Below are 18,070 nucleotides of genomic sequence, written 5' to 3'. Positions count from 1 at the left end.
TAATTTTCTGAAGCTAGGGTAATCAAGACTTGCCACATTTTTCAAAATGGCATGGGATTTCTTGGATCCATTTACTTCAGGGTCTGTACGACAGACTATATTTTTGGCTGTCAGCTGAAATATCATATACATGTAGATACCTAACAAAACGATAGCTGGTCTAAAGCAGCCTTACAAGGATTACACGCTCTCGGTAAAGTATAGATTCTAGAGCGTTTGTTATGTTGAATCCCGAACACGCCAGGCACCTCGTCGTCAGCTCACATTTACATTGCGACTCAATTTCTCCAAATGAAAGGGGTGACTTGGGAAAAATATGCTGCAAATTGTTTTATTGGTATATATTCGTATTTCTTCACAATGGTTCAAGAGTCGGTAGCGTGTTAAACGCAGAGTGTATTTACTGCCGATGTTGTCATTACACAGCAAAAAAAATGTCGACATTACTCTAGATAATTAGAAAAACGTGTCCCAACATTTCATTCCTGTTCGTTTTCTGTACAGAGACAGATATTCACGAAATTAGGCTACTTTGTTCGAAGTGAATCATTATTTTGAGTGTTGACGCTAGACTAACGCTGAGTCTCATATATACATAATGTCGATAGTAACAAATAAACTCATTAAAATTGAAAAGGAGACCCAGTCAGATGGGAAATGGGGAAATCTAGATTCCTTCACTTATGACTTTAGCATTGCAGGGAGGTCTAGACCGTGGGGAAAATAATGTGGTTGGGGAGTGTATGAGAGTGTATGTTCACACTAGCTACACACCAAAGGTTTCAACTGAACGTTATGGACACCTGTCCCATCACCAGTAAAGGTACTTCACGTGCGTTATAATCACGACCTACAAGTGTTTCTTTCAAACAGTTTATATATATGTAACACAGGTATTTATAACTTTCATGCCCAGACCAATGCGTTGATTCTCATAGCTTGTCAAAAATTATATGAAGCACGATTAGCTTTTCCAGTATAAATCTTTTTTAAAATCTCAGTGAATACAACGTTATATACAAGAATACCAAATTGTTTGTTCCGTCGTTTGAGTATTTCATGTAATAAATGCTTGCAGCGTAAAGGACCTTGTTAAAAGTCTGGAACTACTCCAACTTGGGAGTATAGGTTTCGAAACCATGAACCAGATATAGGCACCGAGTGAGACGTCGATCACTTTCGCACCTGCCTTTTGGCGCGTGCTGAACATCACGCGTGAAAAACGAGAACCTGCAAAGAGCACCGGCGGTTCGTATTTGATGTTTACACGTTGAATACCGTGAGTTTTATTGACAGTGTGTCCTTTGAACACTTGGAAAAGAATGGAATATGTAAATTAAATTTAGGGTATTTACAGTGTCATTTTCAATAATCGACGTAAAGGCCCACGCCAAAGTAAAGTACATCTTTTATTGCATGCATTCAAATAAAATCTAGTCGTTTATGAACCGTCCCTAATACATTCTGTTGAAAGTAACTGACTCACAAATGCTATCATTTAAATTAACATTTCTTTATACCTGAAAACGTAAACTGTGCCGAAATTCTGCTCATGCCGAAATATGCTGTACATCATGCCGAATTATTGGTAAAAGCGGCATAACACTAAACTCACTCACTCACTCTGAACACCAGGCTTTACGTTGGAGATTTATAACAGAATGGAATCAGTTCTTTGGTATTCCTGTCACGAACCGTGGCTTCAGCATGGCCACAGGAGCAGGTCGGACAAGTCGAGCGTGGGCGGAGGCTGTGTCAGCCAAACGAACATGAATCATCTCGAACGGTCCGTACATGTTTCTTTAAGAAGCAGCCATGGTTTCGAAAAGCATGTGTTATGAGTTCATTCCTGTACACTTCTAATTATCTGACACGTGAGTCAGTGTGACTTACACTGTCGGTATTAAAGTACAGGTTGTCAAACAAAAAATATTCCATAGAAGACCAAATATCTATGGGCTAAACTGGCGGAGATTTGATTTAGATATGTCTAAATCAACCATAAATGACCTAAAAAGTGTTGAGAAAACAAGTTTATCTCCTTAATCCCCAAGTCTCTTTCACATCTAAGATGGAATTACCACTATATACTACTCAAAACACCTTAAGGAACACCGAGAATGTGTACTGTAGTTAAATGAAAGAATCGAGTGTTCTTTAACATCTTTGGAGTAGTGTATCAGATCAATGTATACTAACATCAGGTCATTTGGTTTATTTCATCTTTGTCAAAATGACACCTTAAGGCAACTTAGGTTGTCCTTGATATGCCGATTTTTTAGTTTATATTGTTTTAGTATATCAACATCGTTAAAGAGGCTCGGCAAATAAGGTGAGTGAGTGAGTGAGTGAGAGAGTTTAGTTTTACGCAGCTTTTAGCAATATTCCAGCAATATCACGGCGGGGAACACCAGAAAATGGGCTTCATAAGGTATATAAACTCGCTTTCAAGGGCGTGCAAGTTAGTTCATCGTGTCTATTACTGCGAAAGAGTGAATGTTCCAACACGGAGCAGTTAGCACACTCACGTTATGTTTTAGTTCTGTATACGTATGTATATTGAACAAAATAAGTTAGGGATATTGGTATTTTTGTGATTGATATTTCATCAGTGTGTCAATGAATAAATAGATTATTATTTAAAATTTGAAAATGTGCATATATCCCTATCTATTTTTGTCCAGTATATATGCATTTAACCGTAATTTTGAGACTGTGCCAACGACCACTTGACCGATACTACACTTGTTCAGTATTTACGTACAAATTAGCTGTAGCACAAAAATATGAATAAATGTGCTATAATTATATATCTAAATAGTTTTAAATCAGAACTGACTGTCAGTGGTGTTTCTGTGTGGATTGACGACTTTCTCAATACAGTGAAACCTGTCTGAACCGGCACCCCACGGGCCCGGCATATAATATCGGTCATTTTCCAATATGGCTGCCGTTTAAACTCGTCAGTCTCTACTTTCTTATAATGCCTTCGATATATATTTCTAAATCTCCGTATGTCGTCAATGTCCTTACAAAAATATATACAAACATAGTTTCCGTACACTTCCCGTGACCCTTCGTCCGTCGTTGACTCCTTGACCCCGCGGTGTTCCTTTAACCCTTCACTTAACTTTGTACACGTCCGACATTCTGGTTACAACTTCAGTAAGGGTTAACCACAGACAGTTTGATATATACAACACGAAGTACTGAAGTCCATTATAAGAACACCCCGACCTTGAGAATGGTCAGCTCAGTAGACACAAATAGTTAATAAGGTTACGGGCATACATGTGCATGGTATGAACCAGCTGAACAGTCCACCATGACCTTGGCACAAGGTCACACAAGAAATCTCCTATTTTCCATGTGGATATGACTTACAACTGTACCGCAAACTCACCAGGTGTTAAGCGGATTGTGTTGAAACTGAATGCACCAAGTATTTATCTCGTTTTGGATAACATCAGTTTCAGACACAGCTCTGCAACAGGCAGAGTTATTCTTCGACATTGCGCCTATTTTGACAGGTGCCCGAGATGAATAGTCTGGTTGGCTTGCTTTTGCGTTGTGTATCGTTTGGCGCAATTGTCTCAGTTTGTTTTTCCTGAGACAGATCAGAGCCGCTGCTTGCTGGGTACATACTGCCAGTGGTTCAATGCGTAAATATTCAGCAAGGGCGTCTACGATTTTATTGGTGGGTGGTGGTGTGTTAATGAAGACAACGATGTCACTGGATGGTGACGACGATTATGAAGATTTCTGTTACGTTTTTGGTATTGAAGAGTTTAATTCTTGGCTGCTCTCACCAGTATTCCGGCTATATGGCGGCCGCCTGTAAATAGTCGATTCTGGAAAAGTCAATCCAGTGATCAACAGCATGTGCATTGATCAACTGGGATACGATGACTGTGTCAGCCAAGTCAGCAAGCCTGATAAAGAGTTACATTACACCATACCCAGAGACATCCAAATCTAACAAGCCCGAAAAGTAGACTCCTATAACTCGGATTTAACGCAGGCATTCGGTGTATGTGTGTAGACTACTCGGCACTTCTCTCTCTGTGAGACGGGAAGCAGCTGGCAATGGACGTGTATTTTTACAGGCTGTAGCTGTCGGCCCATGCGTCAAGTAGATAAGTGTTTACATAGCTCGGAAACAGTTTGATATGGGCATTCTCCAAACATTTTGGAGGTATTTTGTTTATCAAGAGGGTTTCATTTCCTTCCATTTTTATATGGAATAAAAATCCAAACGTTTACGTATGAAAGTCTTGACAGCCATGGTCAAGAAAACGAGCATGGAAGGTCAGGTGCGCTCAAGAATGACATCTCAACTACACATACCCAAAGTGTTCAAATTATGCATTTCATGTACATTTGGGATTCGAACTAGTTATAGAATCCTTGGTCTATCAACACCAAACTATTGGTAGACAGATGGTACAGTGGATCACAGTTCTCTATTCCACTGCTTAGTGTCCATGAGTGTTGTCAGGAACCGATGGTCGCTGTTCGAATCTTCCTCATTGAGACCGTTGATCTGTCGGTACCAAACCCTCGCCTGCTGGACGGGGACAGATGGTACAGTGGATCACGGTGCTCTGTTCCATTGCTTAGTGTGTAACAGTGTTGTCAGGATCCGCTTTTCACTGTTCGAATCCTCCTGATTGTGACCATTGATCTGTCGGCCCCGAACCTCATAGTTTTCACCCAAGTGTGTGTGACTGCTGGTACAGGTCGGACTAATGTTTGCTGAGGTATCATGTAGCATGCAAGCGAGTATACCGACACCGAACGGCCCTGTCTATATTTACAATATCCATTTACAATAGGTCCCGGGATAGAATAGGCCTCCAGCAACCCATGCTTGCCATAAAAGGCGACTATGCATGTCGTAAGATCGGGTAACGGGATCGGGTGGTCAGGTTCGCTGACTTGGTTGACACATGTCATCGGTTCCCAATTGCGCAAATCGATCGTCATGTTGTTGATCACTGGATTGTCTGGTCCTGACTCGATTATTTACAGACCGCCGCCGTATAGGTGGAATATTGCTGAGTGTGGCGTAAAACTAAACTCACTCTCTCAATAGTGTCGTCAGAGTAGCATCAATTACATTAGTTTGACCTTTCCCTTTGACGAAGCAGGGATTCGAACCACCGACCTTCTACTGTCCGAGCAGACACTTTATCCACATGACCACGAGTGCAGTCACACCCCTTGCAACGAAAGTACAAACGTATACTACCGGGTAACCGTGGATACTGTTTACAATAAACACGGTGATGAGAGACGAGACAAACTGGTGTATCACGTGACATTGTAATATGTTGCTCCACGCGTTATCACAACAGTCGGGTTGATCAATCTGACGTTGTAGGTGGAAGTTTTGTACCGTTTTTCGTCTAGCGTTCAGGCAGTCGTGTTTAATGTTGGTTCTCCACACAAATAAACAATAGGCCGATGTTGAATAAACAGCCGATTACTCGCTAGAGTGGTTATTAGTTGAGGCATTAGGAATTGCTAAGCTCCAGCAGGTGTGGACAATAACCGAGATGTGTGGTATATTTACAAGACTCTACAGGAATGTAATGTATTTACCTATCGCTGCAGGAATGTAATGATTTACAAGTAGTTGTAGGTATGTAGTATACAAATAGGGAGGAAGTTATAGTGAGTGAGTTTCTTTTCGCGCTGCAGTAATTTAGCAGTAATCCAACAATATCACTGCAGGGGACACCTGAAATGAGCTTCAAACATTTAACCATATGGGGAATCGACCCGGGTCTTCAGCATGACGAGCGAACGCTTTAAACACTCGGCTACCAGATCGCCATACTGGTCCTCGAATGTGACATGGGATACTCTGCCATATACTTTGCTTAGTATACAAAGATGCCTTTTAGCATAAACTTAACAATAAACTGCTTCCCGCCCCACTAGCTCTTGTCGTATTCCCCTAACTGCGAGCGCCCACCATGATAACACGAGACACCTTTTTGTATGGTGAGATTAAACCACTAACCTCAGGCTCTCTTGACAGGAGCCCTTTCCACAAGACCATAGGTAGTCTCGTAGACTCGGGTGTTCAACAACGTGAATTCGAACCACGGTAACCGTGGATACTGTTTACAATAAACACGACAATGAGAGACGAGACAAACTGGTGTATCACGTGACATTGTGATATGTCGCTTCACGCGTTATCATAAAAATCGGGTTGATCAATCTGACGTTGCAAAACATCAACAAATAGATTTAAATCAACAGTAAAACATTTATGGTGATATTAAAGTTGACATCGTTTCTTTTTCAACTACTGGCGCAATTACCAACTACTCTGCTACGAAGATATGCTGTAAAAACTTTACTAAAGGTTGTTAAAGCAAAGAAACGCCCGTCAAACAACAGACAGCAGAGACTGGCCTCTAGCAGGATGATCACAGCCCTATTGGGGTGAGGAATTCAGTCGTTAATAGCTGTGTGATTAAACTCTCACTGATGTAGTGATACCTTGGTGTGTATTTTTGGAGATGGCCTTCGTTGGTAGCTCCTGGCAGCGTCTCCGCAGCGATAAAACTGATAAATGAGAACGCAGGCGGTACAAAGACCATGTTGATGGTTCCTATTACTTTACACCGCTAAAAAGGTCAAGGTTATTTGGTTAAAGAGCGCCGGCGTTTTATATCACCCTTGCCTAAAATAACACATGCTTATTTGTATTCAAATTACGCTGCACTGATTTGTTCTGAAAACACCCTTTACTGATTAGTTTATACATTTCAGTATATACATCGGTAGAGAGTAAATACATCATTAAGTACATTCGTGTCAAATATAAAGCGCCATTTTCATTTGGTGAGGATGATCTCCGCACTGTTGTAACGGAGGATTTTTGTACTCAATCTTTTTTGGGTTCAAACAAACTGTTAATTAACGTTCTCAACAAACCACCGATAATAAATACGCCTTTGTTTCCAAAATTTATTTCATATGTTTTTCCCAACTGAGCCAAGCAGTTGTCATGATTAAATAATGCTCAAAACAAGTTACGGAAACCGAATCGTAGTTATATCCACAGTAAATGAAAGGACCAGGTGGCCCTGAACTTATTTTGAGCAGTATAAATAACATTCATAGTAATCTCCTTCCTTTGGCTGACAGCTAAGACATGTAAACGTTTTCAATAATAATTATTATTCCATTCCAAGCTTAATTGGCTGTCTGAACAACATCCAACAGCTATGGCCTCGCTGCTTGAAGCTCCACACCGCGCAGATTCCGGCGACTGTGATACCTATATCCTGTAGGTAGATCTAAACAGGCACATGGCTAAACTCGGACAGATTCACCGGCTAGCTTGTGCCAAGACTGAAATGTCAGTTCTTTCGTAGAATCGCTGTCTGTGGAGATTCCTTGAGTTTAGTCATACACGGCTTTGCAGATGCAGCCAGCAAATACTCGTATTGTATACTCCGGCGGATACAACAGTTAAACATCTGGGAATACTCTCCGACAAAAGGTGTGAGGAGCTGCTCTACTTAGTCTTGAAGATCCATGTTTGTTCAAGTAATATGGCAGAGGAGACACAAGAATATAATACAACCTTATCGGTAATATATCACACTGTAGTTCGAATACAACCGACGTGATTTAAAATCATATCTCGAATACTCGTGGAACTAGTCAATACATTGATGAGGTACCTGACGCTACTGAAAGTCCGAGCCAAAATATGAATAATTTCTTATCAGTTAAAACATGTTTGGGTTTGGTATTAAACGTTTCGGCGGGTGAACACTTTCACCGTTAGCTACAGGTCACGTCATAGTCTCATTCACAATTTCACAAACAGAATATAATGTTTTGCGAGTATTGTTTGTGAGCATAGCTTTGTGTCACTTTTAGGAATATTGCAGCAACATCACGCCGGGGGCACCAAAAACTGGGTTCAAACACTGAAGCCTTATGGGGAATCGAACCCCGGTTTTCGGTGTCACGAGCTCTAGGCAACCCTACCACCACATGATTGTTAGCAGACAATTAAGGTCCAGCTATATTTAAAATGAATCGTGAAGGCCGTAATAAATTCATATTGTACAAGTTTCGTGCACAATTGTAATATCCAGCTTTTCAGAAATACCTTTTGTACTTTTGTATGGTTTTGCATTTGTCGAGCTGAAAGATTTGCTACACCTCAAGGTCACATTTTTTGCGCCATCTGGTGGTAGATATATTTCACGTACAATTTACTTTATGCTTCCGGTAATGGTCCGTCATAGAAGAATGTGTATTCCTTCCATCGAGTACTTTCGCAACACCAAGTTATCCAGAAACCAGTATTACATATGCAGAATGACATGCATGCATGCAGGTACAACAGTCATGGTGTGGTTTTGACAAACTTCCAACTCTGCCTGACATTTGGTGCTGAGCGAGCCTATGTGCCTGCCTGCCGGCATGTCTCAATCAGCGCTCAAATGCGTCCCGCAGATGTTACAGGGCACCGGTTCAACTTCCCGGAGAAACCATATTAACCTTGCGGTTTCTGAATTAAATTCAGTGAACTAGTGAAATAGAACATGCTATGGGTTATACAAAGTAAGTGATACCCTCCGCGGTATGTCATTTAAAAAATCAATGACCCCCTCCCACATACATTTTTGTACCATGTATTTCAGTGAAAAAGCCAGTGCAACTGTTATTACACAATTAGAGTAGAGACATAACACTGGCTACATGAAACCTAAGCACTATTTCACTACATCGTTGTTGCATGGATATTTTCGCGTCATTCTTGGAATTGAAATCACAGGTTTCTGACGTCACTGAGACAGGAAAGCAACATATTAGTATTTCCAGAACCACTGTATAGTAGATACGTCTAGCTTGTGATGAGTTACGTTATGGATAAAGTCACAAGGCATTGATGTGAGTTAGAATAGAACCTGAGGTTTCGTCTAAACCACTTTAGAACCACAACTCCGGATCCCTCTTAAGCCTGGATGACACCTCTTATAAAGCTCAAATGTTACAACATTCGGGTTCGCTATCCTCAAAGAGTTACGTTACGACATGTGGTAAGTGAGTCAATAGTTTACCGTTGGTGTACCTTCAGCGTAGCGCTACGAACGTTTTGGGGGTCGCGTCCCAGGGTGTAGTTGTACAAAGCGATCTTCGCACTAAGGCAATCATAACTCCCATACCTTAACATAAACTTAAGGTAGTCTTAGCACTAAGGCTGTTTCGAACCCTGGTGTATATTTTGCGAGATTTATGTTTCATGACTTCGTATCTTCTCCTTCCAGGTGCCAACACAGGTCTAGGCAAGGCCACGGCAATAGAGTTGGCCAAACGGAAGGCGCGGGTCATTCTGGGTATCCGAGACAAAAACAAGGGCGAGGCTGTGGCGAGGAGCATCAAGAAGAAGAGTGGTAATCAGAATGTCTTCGCCGAGGTTTTGGACCTCGCCAATTTGCGGTCCATCCAGGACTTCGTGTACAGATTCAACGAGAAGGAGAGCGCTCTCCACGTCCTCATCAACAACGCAGGTGATGTTTTGAGTAATTCGCATTCGTTGGCTTCGTTTTCTGAAGTCTATATTGGAATAAATTCAATGCGACGCAATTCCCTTTGTACAATTATCTCCCTTAGTCGTTTCAGCATCCGCTGCACGTCGATTCGGTTCCCTCGTAGTTTTGGTTAAACACAGAAAAGGTTTTTCTTTCACCCCATCAAACAATGCAACAAATTCCTCTGAAACGGATAGCGAAACAATGTTTCTCACAACAGGACATTTTCATGGAATTATTTGTCCATTATGTTTGCAAGCAAGCTTTTGAAAAATGTGCCAACCAAACCTTCTAAAAAGCTCAAAAAGTATGTGCGAATGTCCACTGTCGCGATTGGGTAAGCTGTGCTCTAACTGGTCAGTCTTCAAGGTTACCTGACGCGACCTCCTACTAAGATTTGTTAGAGTTCGTAGAGGAGTGCAACAAATAAGACTGAGACTTAGACTGGAAAAACACGATCGACGCTGTCGGTGAAGCTTTCGTCTACCGGTCCTCAACTCACGGCGCTTGGAGCTTGGAGTACTGGGGATCTTTTCTACCCCCAGAATACCCAGAAGATGAACATGTTCAATGGAATAATATCTAAGTAAATCCGTAACCCACCGTAGTAAACCGTGTGATAATCATAACCACTCTCCTTACCACCCAGAGTCCTCGCAATGTTTCATAACTCTATAAACTGCCAGCTATGCTAAATAACAAAGGTATTTTGAGGGTTCGTAAATATACTTTCAGTGCTAAATCGTAATTCATAAAACCCCGAAGAAGCTGGATTACATAAAGACGTCGTTGTCAAGGATGATGTTCCCCGCGGAGTTGTCCCTGTCACATAGATCCATCAACGTCACTCCCCTCCAGTCAGGTATTGTTTCATACAGAGGAATGACCAATGAAATACTTCTCCTATCACCATCCCGTAAAACTCCAAGGAGTGGTTCTGGCAAGTCTGTGTCTGTACTTATGTGAAACGTGCTCGAGGCACTGCCTTTTACCAGCCTCAGAGAGAGCTGCCAACGCCGAACTCGTTTGAAATAGCGCATATCGTAAATGTCGGAAATTGTAATGCGCATGCCCGACCATCAAAAGAAATAGAGGATGTTACATGAGTGCCCATGTTACTATGCTTAGGGAAATGCCAACATTTAAGCACTCATGTTGTAAACATGTGATGATATGGGCATGAAAATGATATTCTATTTATTTCCGAAGTCGTCAAAGTGATGAAATTAAACCCAAATCTACTTGGGTGAAAGATCAAAGGCGCCGCCAGTACATTATCAGACGATATTGTGCGCTCATTGCATTTCGTCACAATGTGTTGGCGTCACTGTGCCATTCTAGTCTGCCGCTTGCGTCCGAGTGCTTTAACGTTATAATAGTTTAGAACAGGACGAAAGTGTGCTTTATTATACCATATGCCCGTAGAGCGAACTGTATTTCTTATACGCATGGGGTGGCTACCCGCCGTCGCCGCATGGATAAGGTCATAGATGAAACGTGACGTCATAGCATAACTCACGATGTCACGTCACCATATTAAAGTGATATTTTGATCTAGGGCATCGTATGAAAAATATGAACCCAATATTTCCGCTCAAATTTTCGATATGTTTGAAATAGACATGAGTTTATTTTCATCAATTTGACGACTTGGTTAATAAACAGGCTAGCTATTCTCGAAACGTTCGTAGCCCTACGAACCTCTTAAGCCCATTCTTAACATACTGACTACGACAGAGACCATATCAGGTTATATGGTTTCTAACTATGATCAAAGTTAAGGTTCGAAGTTCTTAGGGCTACGAACGTTTCGAGAATAAGGGCCCATAATATTATATTCGTGCCCATGTCATACGATGTTTACGACACTCGTGCTTACATATCGGTATATCCCTCGCACTCGCTTGCGAAATACCAACACTAAGGCACCTGTGTCGTAAATATAACATGGCATGGGCAGTTATATCCTCTATCAGACCCCCACATATGTAAATGTATATGAACTTCCAGTTGTACACTGGCTTGTTTCTCTTTGGACTTCAGTTTAACGCCTTTCTAAAAGACAAATCACACACATTATATTATATTAATCCATGTGATTCATACCTAAAAAGCAAGATAGGTACATGTATCCTTATCAGGAGCACGAATCTTCCATCGGTGTCTCATGCTTGCACTTTAGCTACTTTTTCCTCCAAACTCGAGTATGTGGCCATCACTGAGAAACTCAAGGTATTTGTGAAACCCCTGTCAAACCAATGTAGATTATGGAACAAATAGAGAATTTACGAAATACTCCAAAATCATCACATCCGTGACCAAGTGACCGACTTGTGTCATTCGGGTTACGGAAAGGGGCGAAGGGTGACGGATGAAACCTTCCTAACCGTTCGTGTTAATCCGGACATTTCCGATGGTTGCAAAGGAGAATGATGGCGATTCGCTGAGCTTGCTTTCTGGTGATTTTTTCCACGGCTGTTGCTTTGCAGAAATGTCAAAGTTAACATTAACCGTGTGCCAAGACAAGAAAATGGTTGAAGGAATGTGTTAACATTCTCACAACGCTCGCCTTCTCCATACCTCCTTCACGGCAAAGGAGGTTAACCTGACCTTTCCTTTAATGTTCTGTTGAGATAATTCCTCCTTATAACAAGTATATCACAGGGATGCATATGGTTGCCAGGTGACGGTCAATGACGTCACAGATCAGTATGCCGTCACGATATAGCTGTTGTATCTGATCTCGGGTATTCTTTACACTATGCATGCCTCATAGAAGGTAAACGTTCGTTTGAAAGCTGATGTCAGCGTAATCAAGTACATGTACTTCCGAAATGGCAAAAACATTGTCATAGAGAATAACGGGAACACAAATCTATTTACTTAGTTCACTGGACAAGATGAACGCTTTGAAAACCAGTTGAGTGAAAACATGTAGTTCTTTATTTCCAAGAAATGAAATGACGTTCTGCAGAAACTGTAAACACATTTTGTCTTCAAGACAGTTGATAAATCTGTCTCCCTGTGTTTGATGATTCAGTTCATGTACATTCATTAGTTTAGTTCAGTATGTATATACTGAGGCCGGGTTATTTTCACTATTAGCAACGGCTTCAGTTGTATGAGTTAGTGAGTGAAAAATGTTTTACATTGGTTTCCACACAATGTACCCTTGTGGGGCCTCGAATTTTAAGGAGCAAAAGCTGTTTTTCATGCCTGCCATGACGTACACAACTATTGTGTTGGTTTGTTGTTTTTCTCCACACTCAGCAATATTCCAGGTATGTGGCGGCGGTCTGTTACTAATCGAGTCTGGACCAGACAATCCACACTGTTCCCATCCTCCTTACGTACATATGAAAATTACATCCTATTACTCTAGACTGACCAATCAAGTGTCGGTCTCCAGCAACCGCTGAGCAGCAAAGATGTTCCGGCATAATATTTGTTGGTAAAATACACAATATGTTAACAAATGTAAAGAAATATCACCAATGTGCTCTTCATTACAGCTTACATGGGTCCTAAGGCCAGCACCAATGACGGCATTGAACGCTGTTTCGGCGTCAACCATCTGGGCCACTTCTACCTGACTCTTCTGCTGAAAGAAAAACTGAAGAAGTGTGCGCCCAGTCGTATCATCAATGTTGTGTCCGACGCGTACCTCAAGGGCAAACTGGACTTCGAGGACTTGGCCATGACAAAGAGCTACGACATCTACAAGGCCTACAGCAGAAGCAAACTGGCACAGATGGTGTTCAGTATGGAATGTCACCGCCATTTCTTCTCAGATGTCGTCTGCACTTATGCTGTCCACCCCGGTCAGTTGGTTGTGTTGCTTAAGTGAACTCTCGTGTCTCTCCGGACGTCTAATTGTTTATTTCGTCACATCTGTCGGCTTTCTATTTTCTTACGGAAGGATACTAGTGGTCACGAATTTAGTTCCCTTTAGAAAATCGTCAAGATGTATAATTGTATTTTTCGGAAAGCCTGATACATAGTATTATATATTACGTAGCGTTTACGCATGATATATGCATAACTAAACAATCTAATTACAACATAGGGCTATACCTATTTCTAAATACGCCTAAACCACTTTGGGTGAGTGAGTGAGTGAGTTTAGTTTTACGCCGCACTCAGCAATATTCCAGCTATATGGCGGCGGTCTGTAAATAATCGAGTCTGGACCAGACAATACAGTGATCAGCAACATGAGCATCGATCTGCGCAAATGGGAACCGATGACATGTGTCAACCAAGTCAGCGAACCTGACCACCCGATCCCGTTAGTCGCCTCTTACGACAAGCTGAGTCGCCCTTTATGGCAAGCATGGGTTGCTGAAGGCCTATTCTACCCCGGTGCCTTCACGGGTCCTAAACCACTTTGGAATATAATACGTTTATGCTAAGGAACCTTATCCACATGTCTTGACACAATCTTTCCCATGAAGCTGATGAACTGTATACTACCCATGAAAAGTTTAGACTAGTCAGTGGTCTACTTGTTACTAGAGAGTCTGGTCTCTGTTATTATGTGTAATTCTACTGGTGGCTTTCACGCACCCATTGATATCACTAACCAGCGGTGTTTAACTGCTCAAGCTTTCCTGTTCACGTGCCCAAGTGTTACTTGCCGTGTACATATATACTACCCATCAAATGTTTAGCCTGACTGGTGTTGCCACTTACTTCAGTCAACTGTTCTTACCTAGATTTTGCAAAATATTTCATTCTATTTCAAGGTACTGTTTACACATGAACTGATGTGTTGTAAAACAAATTTGTGTCGTTGAAAAGATTATTGTCATGAGTACAATAAATTAGGAAAGTCGATGAAAATTGGCGAATTACTAACAAAACTTCACATCAAAAGCAGCTGTTCACATGTACGATATATGCACATGCTTTTCATCAGTTTGATGGGTGCAATTCATCTGCAAAAGGTTTGCAGTTGGTTCTCCCAAGTTCCATGAGAACTCATGTTATATGTAACAATATGTATACAAGCCACATATAGTAAGTGCTTTAAGCGACTCCAAACTTGTGATGGGTAGTATATTTCTCAATCTAACAAGAGTTGAATGGTGTTGTATTTATTTTGCTACGTTGTGGTTGAGGGGAAAACAATTTTGAATAGTATTGTATTCGTTGTTTTACAAATTTGTGGGTGGGGATATCAATTTTGAGCAATAGGTTATCTGTTAGGTTGCTATTTTGGGGATTAGGAGAAGTTGATTTTGAATAGTAGTGTATTCTTCATTTTGCTAATTTGTGGACGAAAGGAGTTCATCCTTTATTTTGTGCATGTGTGGATGAGCGGGAGTTAATTTTGAATAGTAGTGTATCTGTTATTTTGGTCCCCAGGTCCATGCTGCACCGATTTACTCCGCAACTGGCCCGGGATGAACGGCAACTTGCTGCGAGCCATGGCCAGGATACTCTTCAAGACGCCAGAAGAGGGATGCCAAACCATCGTCTATTGTGCCGTGGCCGATAAACTCAGGGAGCACTCTGGAAAACTATTCGTCAACTGTAAGGCACAGAAAATGAAAGAAATTGCAAGAGACAAAACCAGAGGAACTAAGTTATGGGATGTCAGTCTCCAGTTGTGCGGTCTCCCGCCAGAGACCGTGGAGGTAGAGGAAGAAGTTGTTACTCCAGAGAAATCAAAGGACGCAGATCTCAAGAAGCGTGAGGGAGCTACCGCGGCGGCCCAAGGGAAAGAATCCAAACTTCCGGTTCCGGATCAGGCCAAAGCTGCAGCTGCAGCAGCTGCTAAACAAGAAGCGCCGCCAGTTGCCAAGAAACCTGCTCCAGAACCCCCTGCAAAACCCCAACCAGCCCCTGTTCAAGACCCCGCTCCATCCTAAAACCCCATCCTGATTACTACTTCAATATTCGTGGACGTGTGGGCAGACATCTTGAAAATAGACACGAACCGAATTGTCTCGATTTGGAGCGAGAAATGAAGGTTCAAAGGGATTACCTCCCTTGTTAATGGTGTTGATACATACCCAAAGTGGAAGTATTAGGATATATCTATCTAGGGAAGGAGAACACCTCAGCCTCCCTCACGGCTTATAAAGATCAAGGTATTCTGTTTTGTGATCGTGTTTGACATTTTCAACATCGCCCCGAGTCTCGACTCGGACAATTCCAGCTGGCATGCACAGCACAGTAGTGCTCCGATACATATCCATTATTTATTGAGTTCCAGGTTTCTGCTTGTGTGGTAGATAGGAATATGTGTGTGGTGACGGCTGAGAATACGTGACACCAACAGTGAAATCGCCTTTGATAGAGGAGTATTTTGTGATGACGATCGGCAGTACGTGACAGCATGGGTGATTCCGACTTTTAGATGGATGTACTGTGTGGCGACAGTTGGAAATACGTGACATCAACAGTGGTTCCGCCTTTTATCTAACTATGCGGTAGTGGCGTACTGAAATACTGGGCGACAGCGGATAACTGATGACAACAATGGTGTAACAGTGAACACAAATGACTGCTCCGTATGCTAGATATCTACTAAAGCAATATCCCTTTAAGGATAGTCACTTGTTTGATCGTCTCGGATATTTACCGTCGTTATTTTAGTCGTTTTTAATCGTACTCGAAAGAAACATCATTCAAAATATCCGCCCTGTCGTATACCAATGAGCAAGAAAAATACTTTCCTTTTTTAGCGATAAGCGAGAAGGGTGATGACTTCTTGTCCGGGGCGAAACTAGGGCGGGAATGCGTCGAGGGTATGTATCAATAAAACACTGAATGAGCGAAAGATAGTATTTCATACCATGAGGTATTTTGTGTTCAAGTACAACATCAGACGGCAACTGAATTAAAATACGTAGCTACCGTGACGTCATATTAATCACTTGTCACGTGATGCACGTGTAGAAAACTAAAGGATTTGGACTAGAGTGATATCTGCCATCAGAACGCGGGTGTTACGGAAGAATCATTTGATCATTCCTGACAGATAACACCAGCACTCTTACAGTGACCTGTATCATGTTACCATGGATACTTCGTGACACTATTCTTAAAGTTACCATGGAAAGGTCACCGCCATACTTCAAGTGTCATCGAGTATGTCAAGTTCGTGGTAACTTCACTGCTGAATGTGTATATGTAACTAGGAAGCACGAGAGAAGAGATCATGTTTTGTTTCTATGGAAACCTGATCACAAACCTGATGTATGTGTGAAGTTCATGTGTTGGTAACTACGAAAGAATTTCATTAAATCTATTCTTGGACTCTTGAAGCTGAAATACGTAAACATGGACAAATGCGTGGACTTGTATGACGTATCAATGGCATCACCTGATGGTGTCATCTACGGACGGAGTGTCTACAACTAGGGATAATGTGCCTTTCTGTCAGTGGAACATTATCCAATTGTCGTCTGCCACCATGGATTTGTCGGACTGTCTGATGTGGAGCCCTCTCACCTTGCCGTGACCTTCAAATGACGGATAAAATCCTCTACCCTGATAGTGATTCTTCTTTTATTCTTGATGGTTGATCTGTGTTTCTCGTATGTGATCCGATCACGGATAAGTAAGATGCTGTTGGAGGTGTGGTATCCCGCCATGCAATGTCTGCTGGGAGTCGATGCTCTTAGCAACATACCACTTGCCTCACATCTGGAGAATATGAAGGATACCACTTGGGGGATATAAAGATATCATATGCCTCCCATTTATGTAATGGCGAAAATGGATCAAGTTTCAGAGAACAGACCGTTGCTATACGAATATCGTGTATGATATGAATGATTGCACTTTCCGAATCCTCTACAGCTGAAGCACAGCAATTCTTGAACATAATGGTACTTACTGGTAAATATCAGCTCCCTTCTTTTGCCGGGTCAGCACTAATGTTCTGTGTCTTGTCGATAATGCAGTAAACAGGTGTTGTGTTTTCCTATCCGAGATACAGCTTATACCAGAAACTAGTACTCTGAAGTTCCAAGTGCGCATAAAACGTATATCTATGTACAAGCAAGGCACTGACCAGCAAGCATGAATTTTGACAGATCCTCCTGGAACATGCCTTCCCTCCTTGTGCACACAGTGCCTTGTTGAATGGCCATTCAACGATAATACCCAATCCATAATCGCGATAACCGCCTCGGCCCTTAACCATGAATATTTAGATTTAACTGCAGCCCTGTATTCACCAATAAAAAATATGGATGATGGTCTAGTCGATCCTTCGTATTAATTAAATACGGATGCAATCTGCAATCATCGATGTAGTCCATGCACGTACCTCACTTCCATCCATGTGGAACTGATAATTTTCAGGAACTGTATTTCCAGCCCGTGCCTAATCTTGCCAGGGAACCATGTCGGCCGATAACCCAGTATATGCATGCATTTTCAGTGTTCCGTAGTAGATATTTTGTGAAGAAAACTGTGTATAGATATTTTTGAATGATTTACTGAATTGATATTTTGCCTTGTAATAAAATGCTGATTAT

General features: G+C 41.7%; 1 protein-coding gene across 1 annotated transcript in view; it reads left to right on the top strand.

Annotated features, from left to right (window-relative positions):
• LOC137293637 (retinol dehydrogenase 12-like) overlaps positions 1–18,070 on the top strand; it is a 35,156-nt gene extending 17,086 nt beyond the window's left edge. Inside the window, exons 2-4 of the mRNA XM_067824307.1 lie at positions 9,312–9,554; positions 13,088–13,396; positions 14,943–18,070. Coding sequence (XP_067680408.1) covers positions 9,312–9,554; positions 13,088–13,396; positions 14,943–15,448 — 1,058 coding nt within the window. The 3' untranslated portion in view covers positions 15,449–18,070. The remainder of the gene's footprint in view (positions 1–9,311; positions 9,555–13,087; positions 13,397–14,942) is intronic.

This window comes from Haliotis asinina, chromosome 1, assembly GCF_037392515.1.
Source record: "Haliotis asinina isolate JCU_RB_2024 chromosome 1, JCU_Hal_asi_v2, whole genome shotgun sequence".
Taxonomy (NCBI): Eukaryota; Metazoa; Mollusca; class Gastropoda; order Lepetellida; family Haliotidae; genus Haliotis; species Haliotis asinina.
This window is presented reverse-complemented; position numbering and strand designations above follow the sequence as displayed.